At 51.8% G+C, this 18,050-nt stretch overlaps 9 protein-coding genes; 5 read left to right on the top strand and 4 right to left on the bottom strand.

Annotated features, from left to right (window-relative positions):
* Positions 1-49: 49 nt before the first annotated feature.
* On the bottom strand, positions 50-521 carry RCC_04529 (uncharacterized protein; the record flags this gene model as incomplete). XM_023769807.1 has 2 exons in its annotated part: positions 50-420; positions 470-521. The coding sequence occupies 2 exons, from the start codon at positions 519-521 to the stop codon at positions 50-52; spliced, it is 423 nt and encodes a 140-aa protein (XP_023625575.1).
* A 462-nt stretch (positions 522-983) lies between these two features.
* RCC_04528 (related to protein-tyrosine phosphatase 2) lies at positions 984-2,030 on the bottom strand (the record flags this gene model as incomplete). Its single annotated transcript, XM_023769806.1, has 1 exon — positions 984-2,030. One exon carries the CDS (start codon positions 2,028-2,030, stop codon positions 984-986), a length of 1,047 nt encoding a protein of 348 aa, XP_023625574.1.
* A 502-nt stretch (positions 2,031-2,532) lies between these two features.
* RCC_04527 (uncharacterized protein) lies at positions 2,533-3,072 on the top strand (the record flags this gene model as incomplete). The annotated part of the gene is made up of 1 exon (XM_023769805.1): positions 2,533-3,072. The coding sequence occupies one exon, from the start codon at positions 2,533-2,535 to the stop codon at positions 3,070-3,072; it is 540 nt and encodes a 179-aa protein (XP_023625573.1).
* A 3,316-nt stretch (positions 3,073-6,388) lies between these two features.
* RCC_04526 (uncharacterized protein) lies at positions 6,389-6,752 on the top strand (the record flags this gene model as incomplete). XM_023769804.1 has 2 exons in its annotated part: positions 6,389-6,391; positions 6,486-6,752. 2 exons carry the CDS (start codon positions 6,389-6,391, stop codon positions 6,750-6,752), a joined length of 270 nt encoding a protein of 89 aa, XP_023625572.1.
* Positions 6,753-7,378: 626 nt separating this feature from the next.
* On the bottom strand, positions 7,379-10,932 carry RCC_04525 (uncharacterized protein; the record flags this gene model as incomplete). XM_023769803.1 has 6 exons in its annotated part: positions 7,379-7,624; positions 7,686-7,844; positions 7,941-8,221; positions 8,290-8,566; positions 8,627-9,028; positions 9,088-10,932. The coding sequence occupies 6 exons, from the start codon at positions 10,930-10,932 to the stop codon at positions 7,379-7,381; spliced, it is 3,210 nt and encodes a 1,069-aa protein (XP_023625571.1).
* A 902-nt stretch (positions 10,933-11,834) lies between these two features.
* Positions 11,835-12,311, top strand: RCC_04524 (uncharacterized protein; the record flags this gene model as incomplete). Its single annotated transcript, XM_023769802.1, has 1 exon — positions 11,835-12,311. The coding sequence occupies one exon, from the start codon at positions 11,835-11,837 to the stop codon at positions 12,309-12,311; it is 477 nt and encodes a 158-aa protein (XP_023625570.1).
* Positions 12,312-13,098: 787 nt separating this feature from the next.
* Positions 13,099-14,391, top strand: RCC_04523 (related to taurine dioxygenase; the record flags this gene model as incomplete). XM_023769801.1 has 5 exons in its annotated part: positions 13,099-13,215; positions 13,264-13,357; positions 13,410-13,746; positions 13,803-14,178; positions 14,239-14,391. 5 exons carry the CDS (start codon positions 13,099-13,101, stop codon positions 14,389-14,391), a joined length of 1,077 nt encoding a protein of 358 aa, XP_023625569.1.
* Positions 14,392-14,483: 92 nt separating this feature from the next.
* On the bottom strand, positions 14,484-16,967 carry RCC_04522 (related to mitochondrial intermediate peptidase precursor; the record flags this gene model as incomplete). The annotated part of the gene is made up of 1 exon (XM_023769800.1): positions 14,484-16,967. One exon carries the CDS (start codon positions 16,965-16,967, stop codon positions 14,484-14,486), a length of 2,484 nt encoding a protein of 827 aa, XP_023625568.1.
* An 84-nt stretch (positions 16,968-17,051) lies between these two features.
* On the top strand, positions 17,052-17,798 carry RCC_04521 (related to mitochondrial protein; the record flags this gene model as incomplete). XM_023769799.1 has 2 exons in its annotated part: positions 17,052-17,081; positions 17,136-17,798. 2 exons carry the CDS (start codon positions 17,052-17,054, stop codon positions 17,796-17,798), a joined length of 693 nt encoding a protein of 230 aa, XP_023625567.1.
* Between the last annotated feature and the right edge of the window lie 252 nt (positions 17,799-18,050).

The following is an 18,050-nucleotide window of genomic DNA, read 5'->3' as shown; positions in this document are numbered from 1 at the left end:
TCAACAAGGACCTCATGTAGCATCAGTAATCCCAACAACACAGCACCTTTCATCCCTTAACAGCGCCGGCAACTCTCGCCTTCTCCTCCGCACCAAAACAGGCAGAGCCCTGCTTGAGTGCCGCAATCAACATCGGCACACTCTTCGCACTGAAATCTCCAGCTGAGCGTAGCTTATCAAGATCATTGGCGAATTCCTGCGCTGCTTGTCGGAGATAGAATTCCTCAAAAGCCTGATCGGAGCTTTTGTTTACTTTGCGTTCCGGGACCGAGACGTGTTCGTTTGCAGCAGCCGAGTCTTCTGTTGGCATGCTCTTGGTCTTTGGCTTGCTTTGTTTTTGCTTCTTGGGTTCTGGCTCTGGAGCGACGTCTGAGACAACGCTGTCACTTTCATTTTCGGATGAGGAAGAGGCGGAAGAAACTAAATCTGGTCAATGAGGTGCTTTTGCTGGACTTGAAAAGTTGTTTACCTTCTGCGGTCCTGCTCTTGCGTTTATTTCTTCTTTTCTTTTCGGGAGCCATTTTGAATAAATGTGATTGTAGGACGTTAGACGTGAAGTGGAAGATGACTTTTTTGGCTTCACAACGTGCAGTCGTTCCTTTTAGTCCTGGTACGTTTGAGCTCCTTCCTAAAATGGCAATCCTTTCTATTCGCCCCCATGAGTCTGCTACAAACTTGCAATCAAGCTAGATGCATTTCTATAACGCACGAGGAAGGAGGTTCGTTGTTCGTACACTATCTGTTCCATTATGGACGTTACAAGCATGCCGTGTTGTCAAGACTCTCCGCCCTAATGAGCTTGCGCAATACATATCCCGTTCACGTTCATCTGCGCTACCGGCAAGCGCAAATTAAACGCTAATCGCATCGCAGTCAACCCCAATACTATCAAAAGACCTCCCAGCTTCTGCCACCATCGCGCCATGTCCAAGCTAGTTCAAGATGCATATGCCTCGTGATCATCCCTCATGCCGATGTAGTGTTCAGTTCCCAGTCTCGTTGCCGTTAGCCGCACCACCATTCGCTTGGCCATTCGCCCGTTCAAGCCAGAGTTCCCGGAGGACTTCGTATAAAAACATAAATTGGCCCTCTCCTTGCACCATCATCATCCGCTGTTGTCGTAGTGAGTCAACGATCTCAACGATCGGGTCTTGATCGTTGGGGAGGTTGTCCAGCTCTCCCGTGTSCAGAAGATGCAGGAGATAGTCCAACGCAATGAACGTTCCACTGCGTCCCACACCGGCTGAACAATGAACAATCCGTGGCCGAGCGGGGTCCACACTCTCAAGTGCCTGCGGGAGGCTGCTCTCCAGGTTCGCTGCAGAGGAAGGCGAAGACAGCGCAGCACTCAACCTCACCAGCTCTACCAGCGCTGCGCGGTCCTCTCCTTCGGGAACCAAGAAATCTGGCCACCCAGCAAAGAGAAGATGGTGCACTTCCCTCTCCTCAGACTTCGCAGACTCCTCCTGACTCGTCCGCAACTTCAACTGCCGAACCTGACTTCTCGCCTTAGGATCCTCCCTCAAAGCCTCCAACTCTACCTCGGTCTTTCGTCCCTCCTCCTCAGCCTTCACCACCCTCTCCTCGTCTCCCTCTCCAACAGGATAGTATGCCCAGCATTTTTCCTTTCCCGCCTCATGTGTCTGCGTCAGCATAACCACAACACCCACATTCTGCTCCTCCACCATCCGCCAGAAATGTCCAACTCCGGTGTCCTTTGGGCCCTGTGTAGCGATGTAATTCCGCTTTCCCAGTGTGATCGGACTCGCGTTGATATAGTCATTCTCGCCCTCGGCGACTTGCAAATGGATGCGGTTAGCGGCGAAGGGCTCTACATTGAGGTACCGATTGCGCGGGGCGATTGTAGGTCCGGAAAGGCGAGCCCAAGGCGAAGGTRGAGAAGGAGATGTCGGTTGCGTGCCAAGCAGTAGTCGATTGCGTTGCTGCCATTCTAAGTCGACGAATTTGCTGTGGAGGTCGGTCTTGGACTGCTTGAGGAACGCCGGGAGAGTGGTTGCGGGGCGCGCCATGAGGAATGTGAGACTGCACGGCTGGCTGCAGTGTCTTGTGTAATTGTCCGCTGGCGGGACACCCTTTGTCTCGACGACGCAGCAAGCCTGCTGGAAGGATGGAAGTCGCAGGTGATCGTGAGAAGCGAGGGAAAGAAATCGGGCGACGGTACTTCACTTCTTTTAGTTCTACCAACGCCAGCATCAGGTCGCGCGTGCGAAGTGGAGGATCCTAGATCCCACACTCGACCAGACCTTTCCGAATGCGACTGGACATGAAACACCTGCCGCCACCGCGAACCGTGGCGTGGATAGATCTGGCACAGCTCGCGGCTTCCTAGCCAATCATATCGTCAGGTAAGCAATCAAGGGTTCAAGCTATTTCCGGCCGCAGCGTCCGTCTGCACGGCAGATCGCGTGGTGCAAGACGGCAGGTGGCGATTGATCATGCACTAGAGTGTCGGCAGCTTTGGAATGCGGTTCGCGCACAGCGACACACCACCACGACTTTATTTAAATTATCATGGCGCCCTGGATGGCGCTCCTCGAAGCCTGGGCTGTACAGGCGTTGCTACGGACGCCCGCTTTCCACCGCGCAGTGGAGAAAGTGGCCAAGAATGTGCATCGTGTTCGCCATGGCCTCCCGCGAGAAGAGGAGGGTGGGACGAAACTGGAAGGACAGGAGGAAAGTGGGTTCACGAAACATTTCATGGGCGCTGTGAAAGGGCAGTTGGGTGCTGCTGAGCAAGCAGAGGCTGAAAAGATGCGGCCGAGGAGCTATTATGAGCAGCTGAGGAAGGGTAAAGCTGAGGGTGGGCCAGCAGTTGAGGAAGAGGAGAACATCGAGGCAATGGATGCAGAGGCGGCATGGAGGCGGGCCAGTAGGCGGCTGGAAGCCAAGGGCAAGGCACAGCAAGTGGATGTTGTGGAGGAAGATGCCGATGCGGCATGGAGAAGCACAAGTAAGAATCTTGGCCAGAGTGAAGCGAGCAGAGGGTTCATGGGCAAGTACATGGACGCTTTGAGGGAGCAGGTACGGGAGAATAAGAAGGACGGGCGGTGATGTGATGAGAAGATGCGTCTCGTCAACGTCTCCGCACTCTCATATACTCCTGCTCGAGAAATAGAGTGGTGCCACGCTACTGCGAGCCTGGTCTTCCTGGGGCAAGCGACAGTATTTGCCGGCGACCATGTAAAATCCACTCTTGCCCTCACGACCTAGGAACCCTCCTTTCTCACCTGCGAAGCCTTGCAGTGTTGACAGACAGAGCCAACCGAGACTATAGCTTCGAGGAGCAACCCGAAGTATGTATTTGTGCCAGCAGCAGCCAAGCTCCACCAGCTAGGATAAGGCTGATGTCGAGTGATAAGGATATTGCCACCGAATCCGTTTCCGATCCGATCCGATCGAAATGCACACCCTCACAACACATTCGACTCGCTCTGCTATTAAATAAAGGGCAGCGTATGCGAAACACGAGAGAGATGAGCATGCAAATGCCGTACGCGAACCTACGTCCCTACAATCTGCGGACTCCCGCTTAGAGACCATCATAACATGATCAATATGGTCATATCGTCAAAAGTGTACATTCTCCTCAGGCACGAGACAAGAAACTTCTGCACATGTAAGTCGAAAAGACGGCCTGTTTGCTTTCGCTAGAGAGTTGTGCTGCAGCCTCTGGACATAGGTCATTCATGTAGCAACGCTAAAAAGATGCTTGCAAACCTTATTTTCTCATCCAGACCACGGGTTCTATGGGTTCTTTGTTGTATTCGGAGCGAGAGAGCATGACGAAATTTGTCACGACGGATGATCACTATGACCTAACGGCAATATCTCATCAAGGCTAAGATCGTAGTTCTCGGCAGTCGTGTTTTATTCTCGGTTTGGCGGATTTTGCTGGTAGCAGTGGTCGGTCATCCACGACGGGATAGCAAAGATGTGAGCATGAGGWCCCATCTTGACTGATCGTACCTGTCACATCTCACCCTCGCCATGTTAATTAAGATGAGGAAAAGCTATAATCTCATCAGGTTACTTATTATAAAGTCGAGGAGGCTAGTATGTATAGAACTCAAAGGCTGCTAAGGCCATTCCACAATCTGTTCAAAGGACTCACCTTCATTTTCACCGCATTATCCTCGACATGACCGTTCTTTCATCGAGTTGTTAGAGACTAGGCCTGCCCAATTTTCCGCACTAGGAACACCTTGCTTCGTAATGGGAGGTTCCAAAGTAGTCATCCTTCTCGATGTCATCAGAAATGGCTGTAGGTAAGGCCGGTGGAGTGGTGCGTATCAGTATCTATTCTGGCCGGCCTTTACTCTGGAACTATCTCTGCCGTCTGCTCGAGTTTGGCGGTGGATTTTGTAGTTATCAAGTTTGGACGATGGCCCGCAGCGTATCGTTCGATGGACCGGGGTAATTTTGCGACTTCTCCTTGCTCCGCATGCAATACGTGCTCTCTTGATCTTGACATGTCCAACCTCCTACGTAGCCGAGGTAGACTGGGCTGCATAGTAGGATACAGCCGGAACGACAGGGCGAGTGCAATTCCTCGTAGCAAGGAGCACAACGGAAGCGTCTCACAATCTTCGACGGCCAGGTAAAGGCCTCCAGCTCCGCGAATACCACCAGTATCCTTTTCGGCTTTTCTCGGTTGCTCTCTGCATGCTGCATCTAGCCTCCATTCGCCATTATCGACTCCTGCCATATGAACGCCGAGAGCTCGTAGGGTCTTGGAGGGCGAAATGGGAGTAAGAACATGTCAGTATAGCTCTCCCTTACGAGTTGCTTCTTTGCGCCATACACGATCCCCATCTCTCGTGCAGTAGCGGCTCCCTGTATGAGCTCAGAATCCACACTGGCAAATCGACAGCTCGGTGGCGGAGATAGCGATCTTTCACTGGAGGACGAAATCCTCAAGCTCGTGCATCACGATGACATGGAGCTCTCTAGTCAAGACGGCGAATCATGTTGCAGAGAGCCATGAAGATGAGCCACCATCGCTCGTATTAGCTTGATTCTCCATTCTTTCCACCAAGCGGCGGACGAGTCTTGCGGTGCGGTGGATGTCGTGGCTCTCAAAGTAACAGCTCTTCCAAGCGAGCAGGCGTCGAGGGTTCTGCGAGAGCCACCAATACCTGCATCATACTAGGCGGGATCCTAGTCAATGGGTGCTGCACCTCGAATCGATGGTCCACCCCAGGTGATCACAGAAGCTCGCTTGACATCGGCCATGGGTTCTCGGAATCCTGACTGAGGACGAACCGAGTAGTCCAAATGGAAGCACGAGTGTAGTCAGCAAGCACCAAAAGCCATGAAGAGGCTTGCAAAGATATCTCGGTGTTGAGCATAGCCATGATAAGATGTGGATAGGGGCATCTACATCGCCTATTTGCATCGTCGGTCATTCTTGTTAACGAGCGGAGGCCCATTCCCGCCATTATTCTTGCGAAAATTGCTCCACCATTGATGCACGAGTGCCATGACACTCGAGAGGACTCTACGGGTCTGGAATCTTTCGATGCAAAGAGACGCTGCAGAGAGCGTTGTTACGCAGTTTCCAGCTCCCTCTCATCCACGTGTCTCCACCGATCGCACTGCCAACTGGAGGTGCCAGGAAGCTCGCGAATGCTCTCAGTGTGGCTCACCGTCTCTGTAGCATCATCGTGCAGGAGAGGTGTCTGGTCCATGGCCCTGACTCCAACCGAGCGCTCAATGGCAAGCCGGCTATCRCTCCCCATTTGCAGGTCAAAAGCAGGGTTTCTGAATGGCAGATGTCTATATAAGGTCAACCTGTTCCCTTCACGTCCCACGTTCACAAGTGTGCTCTTTTTTCTGCATGTGAGGTCCCGTCATCTGCTTGAATTTTGCTTATGCTGATGCATATGACGGTCTTTCTTTTGCTTTGCTGCTTGTGATCATGACCTGGGTCATTTACAGCCTGTTCCGGTCCCTTCCACAGGTTCCACGGGCTTCGATGGCGACGCAAGCACGTCTTTCTCCACGTGTTCATCTTGAGAAACATATTGGGTGACGTCGGCGGGGCGACGAGCAACGTCACTGGTATGGGAACAACCAAGTTTTGGTGAGACTCAGCCGCATGCGGCGCAAGTGAAAACCTTTTGCCGGACTGGATCGGTGTGGCGTTCTGTCCGATCACATGTCACTTCTTCAATTCTCTCGCTTCTGTCTCGCTTGGTGACGTGCAATTGTCGTCATTTCCGCGCTTGCTGTTTCGGGCTCTTGGGTTTTCTTTACTACAAAAGAGCAATCAACTGCAGCTCTTGAACCTCTGCAAAACAACAACTCCTTCTCACACACAATCAACACTTCATCAACCAATTCCAACTACCCAACTTCATCCAACATCATGGTAAGTTTATCCCTGGACGCTCTAGGAGGATCACATTACTCTCCTGGCTTGCCGACAAAACCCCGCCGCTCAACCCCTGCTAACGTCAACCCAGTCTGCTCCTAACGCCAACAAGCCAAACGAGGGCATCGTCGGCCAGGTCGTCAACTCTGCCACCAACGCCGTCAACTACGTCTCCGAGACCATCCAGGGCAAGTCCGCTGAGGCTCAGAAGGAGGCCGACAAGGAGAAGGCCAAGGGCAACGTCCCCGGCCAGGACGGTGTCGGTGACCGCATCTCCGGCGCTCTCGGTGCCGCCTCCAACAAGATGGAGGAGACCAAGCACGAWGCTGCCGGCAAGGCCAACAAGGAGTCGATCTAGATCACTCCAGGTCGATGATACCCCGAGGGATACTGAACCTCAATATGTATGTCGAAACGTCCTTCACTGTGGCGAGGGGTATGGGAAACTAATGAGCTTCACAGATTCCACCAGCACGAATCACGGCAGTCATATCACGATAGTCACGGATGCTAGGGAAACAGGGAACAGCTCTCAGCTGAGCTTAGTAGTCTGCTTAATGAAATTATTGCATCAGACCAACTCGCCTTGACAGTTTCCTTTGTTTTGTCTTGTTGTCCTGCTCTGTTGCCATGACATCATAATTGAGGGGTAGAGCATGTGCCCCACATGTTCAGATCTGTGAACGTCGAATCGAATCGTCGCAAGATCTGCAGTTCATCACAGTTTCRGCCACATCTGAATCGTCACCGAGCCACACCTCTCACGTCTTGATGTACTTTATACAAACAACAACGCTCAGATCTCAGATCTACGACATGTCATCACTCGTTGAGAGGAAGGAGTGGTGGAGCAACTGCGTGTATTACAGCTGTTCTTACTTCAGTGAGGGTTCTGTACATTACATCCACCTGTACACATTATCACACCCTTTACGACATACGCCTTCTTTTCTCGTTGGTTTTGATGCCATTAATYGTTATTGGCTACGTTTCCTCTCTCATGTGGTCCGAATCTCCTTCGACTTGCGGCAGAACCGATTCCACTTCCCGTAGCAGCTCTTGCATTTGGAAAGGCTTCGTCACTACAGCATTCACACCAGCTTCCTTTGCAGTGAGTTGCTGTTCTCCTCTTGCATTCGCGGTGACCGCGATGATTGGAATGCTGGGAGATATTTCGCCCGCCGCCTCGGATTCTCGAATGCGGCGAGTTGTTTCCAGTCCTCCCATGACCTATATCATGATACATTGATGAGCTGGCTGCATCTCGAGCAGAGGGCAGGGAAGAACTTACTGGCATCTCTAGATCCAACAATATCACGTCCAGGGGCAATCCATCTGGCTTGCAGAATTTGCTCCCTTTGATGAATTCCAGGCCTTCCAGGCCATGGTTTGCTAGATAGACATGGTGGCCAGCGCTCTCTAACTGTTTGCTCATTACTCTCTGATTGACCTGAGAACAATGAGAGATTAGCGCTGGTCCGAAGAATCTTGCGATGGCGTGGGAGAAGGCCGCATCGCCTGGATGGTTCTGCTGTCAGCCACTCACCAAGTTGTCTTCCACGAGCAGTATGGAATAGGACATCGTCCCTTCAGCATGCGGAATGCCGTTTCGGAATGCTGTGTTCTTCCGTCGTATACTAATTCTGCTAGACGATGCACTCACTTGATTGGCCGGCAAAGTTCTCGGAGGCCCGCAGCGAGTCGCTTTAACATAGAAAACGAAACTGGAACCCTTGCCGTACTCTGAAACGACGCCAATTCGTCCACCTTGCAGTCGTGCGAGTTCTCGCGAGATGAATAGGCCGAGGCCACTTCCACCGTAGGTCACTACAAGGATGTCAGAGGGAAGCAATGAGACAGGTCATCTTGCAACAGCGGACAAAGAGCTTTCTTACCGTAAGTCTTTGGGGAGGATTGCTGGAAGCGTAAAAAGATGTTCTCCAACTCATTCGCTTTGATACCACATCCTGTGTCTTTGACCGAGATTATGATGTATACCACATCATCGTCATCATCAGGAGACACGGTGGTCAAGTCTGTTACCTCTGAGCTGGGCATATCCAGATACACTGTTCCGTTCAGGGAACGGTCGGGACGCCGAGAGCTTGCTGCTAGTACCACATCGATGTTGCGCGTCGCTTCGTTTCGTGTGAACTTGATGGCGTTGGTCACCTAGATGGGGAGGCTCCACGGTCAGTGCATGTCGTCCATTGGGATAGAAGTATAACCAACCAAGTTCAGAAAGACCTGCAAGACTCGACTCGGATCAAGCATTACCCAATCAATCTCCTCCTTTCTATATGATTCGTCAATCGTGGATTGTAGATTGATTTCAGACTGCTCGATTTCGGCAGCAAACATCCTAAGACTCTGTTCGATAAGGACAGCCGGCTGGACCTCGCATGGAGCCACGACGAGGAGCCCACTGTCTAATTTGCTGAGACACAGCACATCGTCTATAATTCGACGCTGGTGGGCAATACAGGTGGTGATGATGTCGCAGTTCTCGATATGGGACGCCACATCTTCTCGCTTGAGCACCACTTCGTTGTTGTGAGAGGCCTTGAGAGCCGCCTTCAATGGATCAAGTATTCCGCTAGCGCAAAGAGTGATTGCAGAGAGGGGATTTCGAATCTTAGAAGTGGGATGAAGAGATTAGCGATCAGTCTACTCTTCTTGCGAGGCATACATACCTCATGCCCCACCATGTCCATAAAGGTCTCTTGTTGTCTCTTGAGCTCAATGGCTTCCTTGAGCCTGCGCTCTTGAAAGCCCTCCATCCACTTCTGTCTTGAGATATCGATCAAAGCGCCTTGTAATGAACGAATTGTGCCGTCCGGGTTCTTCAGAGCGTATCCCACAGATAGCACCCAGGTTTCGCCTTGGACGCGTTCTCCCCGGAGGAGATCCTCCGCAATCCATGGCCTTTTCATTCTGGCCTCGAAACGTATGGTCTCGCCAGCCATTTGCATTTTGAAGTTTGCCTCGTAAACAGCCCGCTCAGATTCTTCTATTGCGTTTTCCCAACAGAATGGGTATAGGTTGTTTGGGTCAACACCAGTCAACTCGTAGTAGGCATTGTTAGCAAACAGAATCTCTCCCTTCGTCGAAACCTCGTACATGGCAATCGGGAGCGTGCCGGCTGTTGTCATGAACCTCTTTTCGTTATCTCTGGCTTCTTGTGCAGTCATCTCGAGCTGATTCGAAAGTAGAGTCCTGTCCAGGGCAGCTTTCTCGGCCAGAACCTTCGCGCGATGATCCTCATCCTCGGCCATCTTCACCGATACGAGCGTGGATACCAATTGTCGATGCAGGAGTCTGATGAATGATTCATAGGAGGCATCATACATTCTTCTGCTGTTTATTCCGAGCAACAGAAATCCAGAGTCATGGTTGCTCTTCGCTAATCCAATTGGAATCAGAACGGCCATTCTACATGCATCACCGTGTGCTCGAGAATTTGCTATTCGATTCAACCCTGAAGGTGTTGGACCATTGTTGAGGTCTATGCTTTGCACAGTACCACTGTTAATAGCGAGCAGGAACTCGGATGAAATGTTCTCTGTGGCCCATTCGCTGTCGATATCTATTGGCACTGCACCCGCTGGTACGCCAATCACACCTTCAAGACTCCAAGACTCCGCAGTTGATCGAAATTCGTCCGATAGAATGATACTGTCGGCTGAAGATGCCACGGAATGACGCCTGGAAGACTGACTCGAGTACAAGAGCGCAAAAGGCACCTCATGTTTATTTCCCTCCAGGCCTTCCAAAAGGTGTTTCCAGAAAGCTGCCTGATTCTTCGACTCGAGAGTATGTCGTTCGAGCGTAAGTAGCGTCTGCATCYGCCGTTGGTATTGAACCTGCGCTGTGACCTCAGATACCGTATTGTAGAATGCGAAGGAGCCCTGTCCGTCTGCGATCGGGACGATTGACCAGTCTGCGTAAATCTCCTCCAGAAAGCCTCTGCGATCGATGGCAAATTCTTCTTGGTCACCTTTTGACGAAGTTCCAGTAGCATCACCTTTTGCAAAAGCCTTCTCCAAGGCTTCGGTGGTAGGCCAGACATCTTTGCATGGCCTGCCCAACGCCCACGGATGCTTCTCCGCAAGAATTTCTCGGTAGTGCTCGTTGTAAATCATGACTCTGTCTTTGCCCCAGTAGAGCACCGCTGCTCGAGGGTCGACGAGCAGGAAATTAACGTCGCGACGAAGCATTTCGCTCCAGTATTGCATATCTCCCAACGGCGTTGACGACCAGTCAAAGGCACGTAGATGAGCGACATGCTCCGAGACAGACTGATGGGCCGGCAAGATGTAAGCCGTCAGATCATGAGGATAGTCTGCGAAGTCCATGTCAAGACTTCGGGATCGTCCCCGTTTGGTGCCTCTCGTCGAGATTGCAGACGCTTTCGTTCTTGCCTCCAGCTGTATCCATCTCTGCTGGAGAGTGTCGACAAGCCAATCTTTGTCATGTCTTTCGAGTTCGTGGAACAAATATTGCAGTGACGGCTCTTGTCGTCGTGTGGTCCGTGGCATCTCGGAGGGTCTCTGGAATGGGGCACGGTTCCATGTCAATTACGGAGTCATGACAAAGCTTCTCTCCGTTTGCAGCATGCAGAATGCAAATTCGGTTCGCAACCCCATTTGCCAGATGATGGAGAGTGGTTTCTTCCTTAACATTGCCAGGGTACTACCTGTGACAAGAGTGAGGTTCCGATGAAATGTGGCTGATCGAGACGAGTCAGGTAGTTCAACGGGTGGCTTGTGCGCCGGAAGCAGCTGAAGGTTTGCGAGATMGTCTTCAAGGCGCAACCTCCTTCCTTCCTTCCTCGACACATCACCAAGACGCCACCCCGGGCTCAGCCATCACCTGAGATTAATGGAGGAGTTGCCTCGCTGAAATCATCAAATTCCTGGTCTTGCCATTCTTGAGCAACGATCAGCAGCTTGGCCGCCTAGGGTCAACAATATTAATCCAAAGATCGTCTCTTGTTCCAAGACATTCCTAGACATGTACGAGAAATAAGTTCAGCTTCACCACACATCGAAGTCTTCTCGAGGCTCTCCAAGTGGCGCCGATGCTCGACTTCTGAGACCAATATCAAAGAAAGTCATGGCGAAGTAACCTTCCCCTCCCCTAAGACATTCACTTACACGCTCAGAGATCTCCGCATTCACTTAGCGTACCTGTCTCAAAATTGCCCTATATGTAGAGCGGTCCAGTGCCATTTTCATTCTTGTTATCGTCGTCCTTCCATATCAGACTCGCCTTGCAGCACGATTCATCATGCGTTTCGCTTTCGTCCTCACATCTCTTCTTGTCTCGGTCATCGCATCGCCAATTGTCAAACGCGATGTCAACAGCATCACAGCCGCGATCGCTAAGATAACGAGCAATGTACGTCTTCACCAATGCATGACCGCAAAGACAGTCCACGATGCAAGTACTCACCACTAATCAGGTCGARACCCTCAACAACACCCTCAACAACTTTGAGCCCAGCCTTCTCCTCATTTTTCAGCTGCCCAAAATCCAGGAGCAAACAGACACCATTGGCAACTCTCTGATCGAAGCTACCAAGGATGTTGCAAACTCCGACGTTCTTGACGCCGAAGACTCCTTCACTGTTGCCGAGGCCGTGCTCGACTTTGAGCCCAAGATCTTCTCGCTCTTAGACAACATTCAGCGTCGCAAGCCGGTGTTCCAAGATTTAGTCTTGCCTTCCCTCGGCTTGGAGCTCATCAGCGGGGAGAATTCGGTGTACAAGTCTCTGCAGCGTCAGAAGCAGCTGAGTGCGGCATTTGGAGCTACTGTCGTTCAGAAATTGTCAGAGCCGTTCACGGACCTGGCACCTGCCATCAATAAGGAGATCTCGGATGCCTTTGATGAGGCGATCGCTACCTTCTCCCCATAGATCGAATAGGCAATTAACTCCATGTATGTTTCAAGGAAATCATGATAAAACTCTTGATTGGAGCTTCCCTCGCTTTAGAGTGAATTCTTGCGGCTATCGCCCTTCGGGATGGTCATCGGTAGTATCTGCAGATTTCACATCTCAATATTCGCTGGAGCTCACGCTGATGAGGGCAATGCTCGAGTATCCAAAGTGCTGTGATGGTGAAGACAAGAGTCAACGTCCCTCGAAAACATGCCGATACGATACAGGCCGGCCCCGGCCCGCTGCCGACAAACCTCAATCTTCCCTACGACATCGGCAAGAGACCGTGGACCTGTTCCCAACACACACCTTGAGTGAAGGGGCCCTCACCATAGCGGTCGCTGGTACTTTGTCTATGGATCTGGCGAGACGAACGACGATGAAAAGGACCTTGCAAAAACCCCGTCATGAACAACTCCGACATCATCTGAACTTTCACACCAAACAAATCGTCCATCCCACAGTCGAAGCGACTACCTTATGGAACGTGTACAGTAGTAGTGTACACACCGAGCAGCTCCACCTACTTGCTTCATATCCCATGTATGCGGTATGGGCTACTGCGAGCTGATTCCCCGTGGCGAGCCTCTCAGCTATTGCGTGCTCAGCTCGTGAGTCTTGCGTGCTCTCACCTCACCTTGCAAAAGACCAAGACCATGAGCCGAGAATAAGTAGGTAGATCTTGTGGTCCTCATCGCACCTGTTCCTGTTACTTTATATTGTCTCACTTAGTCTCATCATACGAAAACTCAATCAATCAAAAATGGTCCCTGGTATCCTTTCAGACGAACTTCCCGTTCGCGAGGGCAAGAACTCGTATCCACAGCCTTTAAAGCTATCAGGTGCTTTAGAGTGCTTTCCCCGTGAGGATACGACTCCGGTAACACATCCACGAAGCAGTAAAGCGCACCTTTCCTGACATTCTCAGGTCATTGGAACCGAGTTCCCGAACGTGAACATCGTTGATGACTTGCTGAACGCCCCAAATGCAGACGAACTCTTGCGCGACCTTGCGATTACAAGTAAGATCTCCTTGCTCCCTCTGACGCCGCACTTCTCCTAAATCAACTCCAGTCTCCCAGCGTGGAGTGGTCTTCTTCCGCAATCAACAAAATCTCACCAATGACCTGCAAAAGCAGCTCAACCACCGCCTCGGTCAGCTTACCGGAAAACCCGAGGATTCCTCCCTCCACATTCACCCAGTCCTGAACAATACTTCCGAATTTGGTGTCGGGGATGCTCAAGTCTCCCATATCAGCTCCGTAGCTATCAAAGCTCTCTTCAAAAACGGGAACAAATCTCGTCGCTATGATTCCGCTCAATGGCACAGCGACATTCAATTCGAGCCTGTCCCAGCAGACTACACTTCTCTCCGCCTAACCCAACTTCCATCCAACGGTGGCGATACCCTGTTGGTCTATCCGCTCCCAGCAATCTTACAAACAGGCTAACCTTCTCAAATCATAGTTGGGCATCCGGTTACGAAATCTACGATCGCTTCTCCCGCCCCTATCAGAAGTTCTTCGAAACTTTGACGGCAACATTCATTGGAGATGGCTTCCACAAAGCCGCAGCTGCGAATCCTGAGAAAGTCAAGATTTATACGGAGCCACGCGGGTCGCCCCAAAATGTTGGCGGGGACCTTATAGCTGTACATCCCGTCGTTCGAACGAACCCTGTGACGGGATGGAAGAGCATTTTCGCTCTTGGACCTTTTCCGAAATACATCAATGAGTTGCACAGAGATGAGAGTGACTTGCTACTGGAGAGGTTTAGAAAGGTGATTCTGGAGAATCATGATTTGACTGTAAGATTCAAGTGGAGGAATGAAGATGACATTGCGGTAAGTCTTCTTCCCCGTAAGCGCGTGAATAGAACTGGCTGACGTGGCTTACGAGGATAGATCTGGGATAACAGAAGTGCTTTCCATTCTGCTACTTTTGACTATGATGGCCTTGGTGACAGATTTGGCAATCGTGTTGTTGGCATTGGCGAGGCGCCATATTTGGACCCCAACAGCAAGTCGAGGACAGAGGATCTGGCTGAGAAGAATTGAGAACTCGAGTCGTCGCAATGCCTCTACAGTATCGTATTGCTCGACGATGGCTCTTAGAATCTTTACTCTTACACATATCGTGACACATCGCCTTAATTATGTACACCCCATTTGCCCACCATCTCCATAGCACCCTTGCCGCCTTCGGCGAGCACACCGTTCTTCTCCTGCAAAACACCAGCCACACATCTCCATCCGTCTCTCCCGCCTCCCCATCTCAAAACCTCCTCTCTATATCTCTCTCCAGCTTCCGGACTCACGGCCCTGCCCTGAAACACGTCCTTCCAGATCTTTCCTGCAATCGCCCGATCGAACAGATAGCTGTAATACGTAGCTCCATACCCGAACAAATGTCCAAAAAATCCCTGCCAGCTCGTACCCGCAGGCTCGCGAAGGGCGGCATACTGTCTCCAAACATCGTGATATACTGCAGTACTGTCACCGCTAAATGAAGATGAGTGGTAGCGCTGATCCAACATCGCGAGTAGAATCTGGCTTTCCGTCTCCGCACCTTGCATTCTCTTGTCAATCTCCACCCTCTCTGCGATTCTTCCCGGATCGAGTGGAGCGTCCGTCTCCCAGTGCCGAGCATACAGCGCCAGAACCTCTGGTGCCGAGGCAAAGTTCTCGTGCAGGACAGATGGCAGCTCAGCAAAATCTGTGGCGCAGCGCGTCCCGCTGACATTCTGCAATGCGGTACGACCGCAGATGGAGTGCAGCGCATGACCCATCTCGTGGAAGAGTGTGGTGAGCTCTCGGAATGTGAGGAGTGAAGGACGGGTGCTCCCCGCGGGCGGCAAGGCGAAGTCGCAGATCAAGGCAATGGTGGGGAGTTGATATAGAGCATTGCCGTCTCGTGGGTTATGACTGACAGCCAGTCCATCATTGACTGCTTCTGTGGCTGTGTTGAAGGGGGATGCAGATTGGGAGCTGATTTCCGCTGCTTCATGCATTTCCTCGTCACTGATGCGGCGGGAGCAGCGTAGCGTGAAATGCGCCGGGTTGGGACTTTTACCTGCGCGTTCGAAGAGGTCGGCATAGATTACGGCTATGTGGCCTTCTTGATCGTCCACCACGTCTAGACGACGGACAGAAGAATTCCAAGTTTCGCCGGGGTGCGTTTCGCGGGGTACCAAACGAATCCCATAGATGCGGTGAAAGAGACGAGAGAGGCCTTGAAAGACGGTACCGAGGGAGAAGTATGCGCTGAGAACATCAGGAGTTCGTGCGCGAGAGCGGTTGGCATTGAGAAGTTTTTGCGTGTAGTATTCTCTGTCCCAGGCGTTGAGGATTGAAGAATCCGAGGCTACATGCGCGTCTGCTTGTTTGAGCGCCAGCAGCTGTTGCATCTCCTCTTGCACGTGAGGTGCGTTGACTTGAGCCAGACCGTCGAGGAAGGAAGTCACAGCTTCGGGCGTCTTGGCCATCTTGTCGGAAAGGGCCAGATGCGCATAGCTTTCATGGCCTGACAGCTTTGCAGATTCCGCGCGGAGTTTTAGGAGACGCTCCAGACGATGTATGTTATCTTTTGAAGAGGTGCGATGAGCCATGTAGATTTCGTGTCGTACATCTGCATTCTCGACCGATCGCAGAGCCAGATTCGCGGGCATGCCTTCGACTGGCAGGGTGACCTTGCCCCATCTCGTCAACTGCTTGACGAATACTGGATCCATGCCCTTCATCTTGCTGCTCTCGAAGGTGAGCGACGGCCTTTCTGCAGCCATGTTCTCCACAAAGTCGTTGCCCACCTGTGCCAATTCGTCGGACAGACTCACAAACGCCTCACGTTCTTTCTGTGGCAAGTCTATTGCTGATTTGGCAAAGTCTCGAATCAGAATATCAGCGACGGTCTTCTCCTCCTCGCTCCATGACTGAACAACTTCTGGAATGGCAACGGCTTTTTTGAGTTGTGAATCCAACCCTGTTGTTGTGTTCAATACATTCATATATTGAAACATCATGGCATAAGCCTGTGTCGCCGCCGCCTGGATCTTCCTATCCGGATGGACGGACCGAATGAAATCACTGAGATCTATCACTCGGCATAGAAGATCACTTAGTCTGTCCATGTCCCGCGCAATCCTTTTATAGCCCTCAATCGTGTCGTATGCCAGTACTTGAGCAACAATGCGTCTACTCTTTTGCAGCGTGACATCAGCAAAGATCGCAAAGCCCTCGGGCCGAGTGAGGTAGCGATTTTGGAGCAAGCCAGCACTCTTTCCGCCGTAATGATACTGATTCTTGGAGGAGAACTCCGCCCAAAAGCCCGGGCTGTCGAAGATTTTACGGAGCGTTCGATCGTCTGCTGCAATTTCTGGCGATGTCTTGGAGACTGGCTGGGGTGAATCGTCGCCTCTGGACACGGCGGCCGCCGCTGCAGCAGCACCTCTTGTTCTGCTGGACGTGACCAGACTCCGCCGGCTGTTTTGTAGACATCGGGGGCATGTCCACGCCTCCCGCACGACTTTTTTGAGCATGCTGGGTTGGGAGGTCGTGAGAGACACGAGCCAAAACATTCCTTGGCCAACATTGACGTCGACTTCGGCTACAGCTCGGACATGTCGGAGGAAGGACATCGCGAAAGCTTGATCCCCAGCATCACTTCGGCAACTCATATCGCGAGACTTGCACCAGCCATTGACCACCTAACTTCACTCACAATGGCGTCCGCCGACCCTGTGCAGCTGATCGTGAGTGAAATGCTATGAATGTGTGTGCAATCTGTGTCTAACCATCTTTCTCAGCGCCGGAAACCAATCTACGATGTCTCCTCCAGCGAACCCAGCACACGCGACATCAGCGCTACAACTCCTGCACCCGCCAGTGGCATAACCGACAAGCCCCAAGAACAGGAACAGCCCTCCGACTCCGACTCGAAGCCAACCCGGCGCAACTCTCCCACCACTCGGCTCGCAGCGCAGATTAAAGAGAGCCGCCTATTCCTTCACTCAAAAGCGGTCGCAGCTGAAGATGCCGTCAACAACGGCATGTCACGCTTCATGGCCGCCGAGCACAGCTTCACTTCGACCATTGCCTCGCTTGCACCACCCAAAGAATCCAATGAGAAACTCTTGCCAGGCGGCATATACGTCCTAGTAGCGGCCATGGCTGGCAGCATCATCAGCCGGAATCGCAACATCCTACTACGTTTCGCGACTCCACTCGCCACAGGTGTGACGGCTGCACATTACGTCGTCCCACGCACGACGCAGAATGTGGGCAATTTGGTCTGGAGTTACGAGGAGAAGTTTCCCGTTGTGAGGGACAACCACCTAAGAATCAGCGAGGGTGTGAGGMACTTCATCGAAACGGGCAAGGCACATAGTCAGATGGGATACTACAAGGCCGAAGAGAAAGTTGTAGAGGCAAAGGAGAGCGTCCTGGACTTTGTACGCAAAGGGTGGTGAGAGGGTGTGAGAAGTGGGCACCTACTACCGAGGATGGAAGGATTTTCTAATTGTATAGATAAAACAAATGCCACAGTTCAGGAGAAGGGAGATCTCTGCAATCGTCTGGTCTTGGTGAGTATGCTTTGACACTCCTGGAGGGACATGTAGGCCGGCATTTGATCTATGTCAAACAAGCCAACGGACCACGCCCATAGCGAGCTGTCGCCACCGCCAGTCCAAGAAGGATCCATCAGCCAGCAGGCCCCGGAA

This window comes from Ramularia collo-cygni, assembly GCF_900074925.1.
Source record: "Ramularia collo-cygni strain URUG2 genome assembly, contig: RCC_scaffold06, whole genome shotgun sequence".
Classification (NCBI taxonomy): Eukaryota; Fungi; Ascomycota; class Dothideomycetes; order Mycosphaerellales; family Mycosphaerellaceae; genus Ramularia; species Ramularia collo-cygni.
Note: the sequence above shows the minus strand (reverse complement) of the source record. Positions and strands in the feature narration are given on the sequence as shown.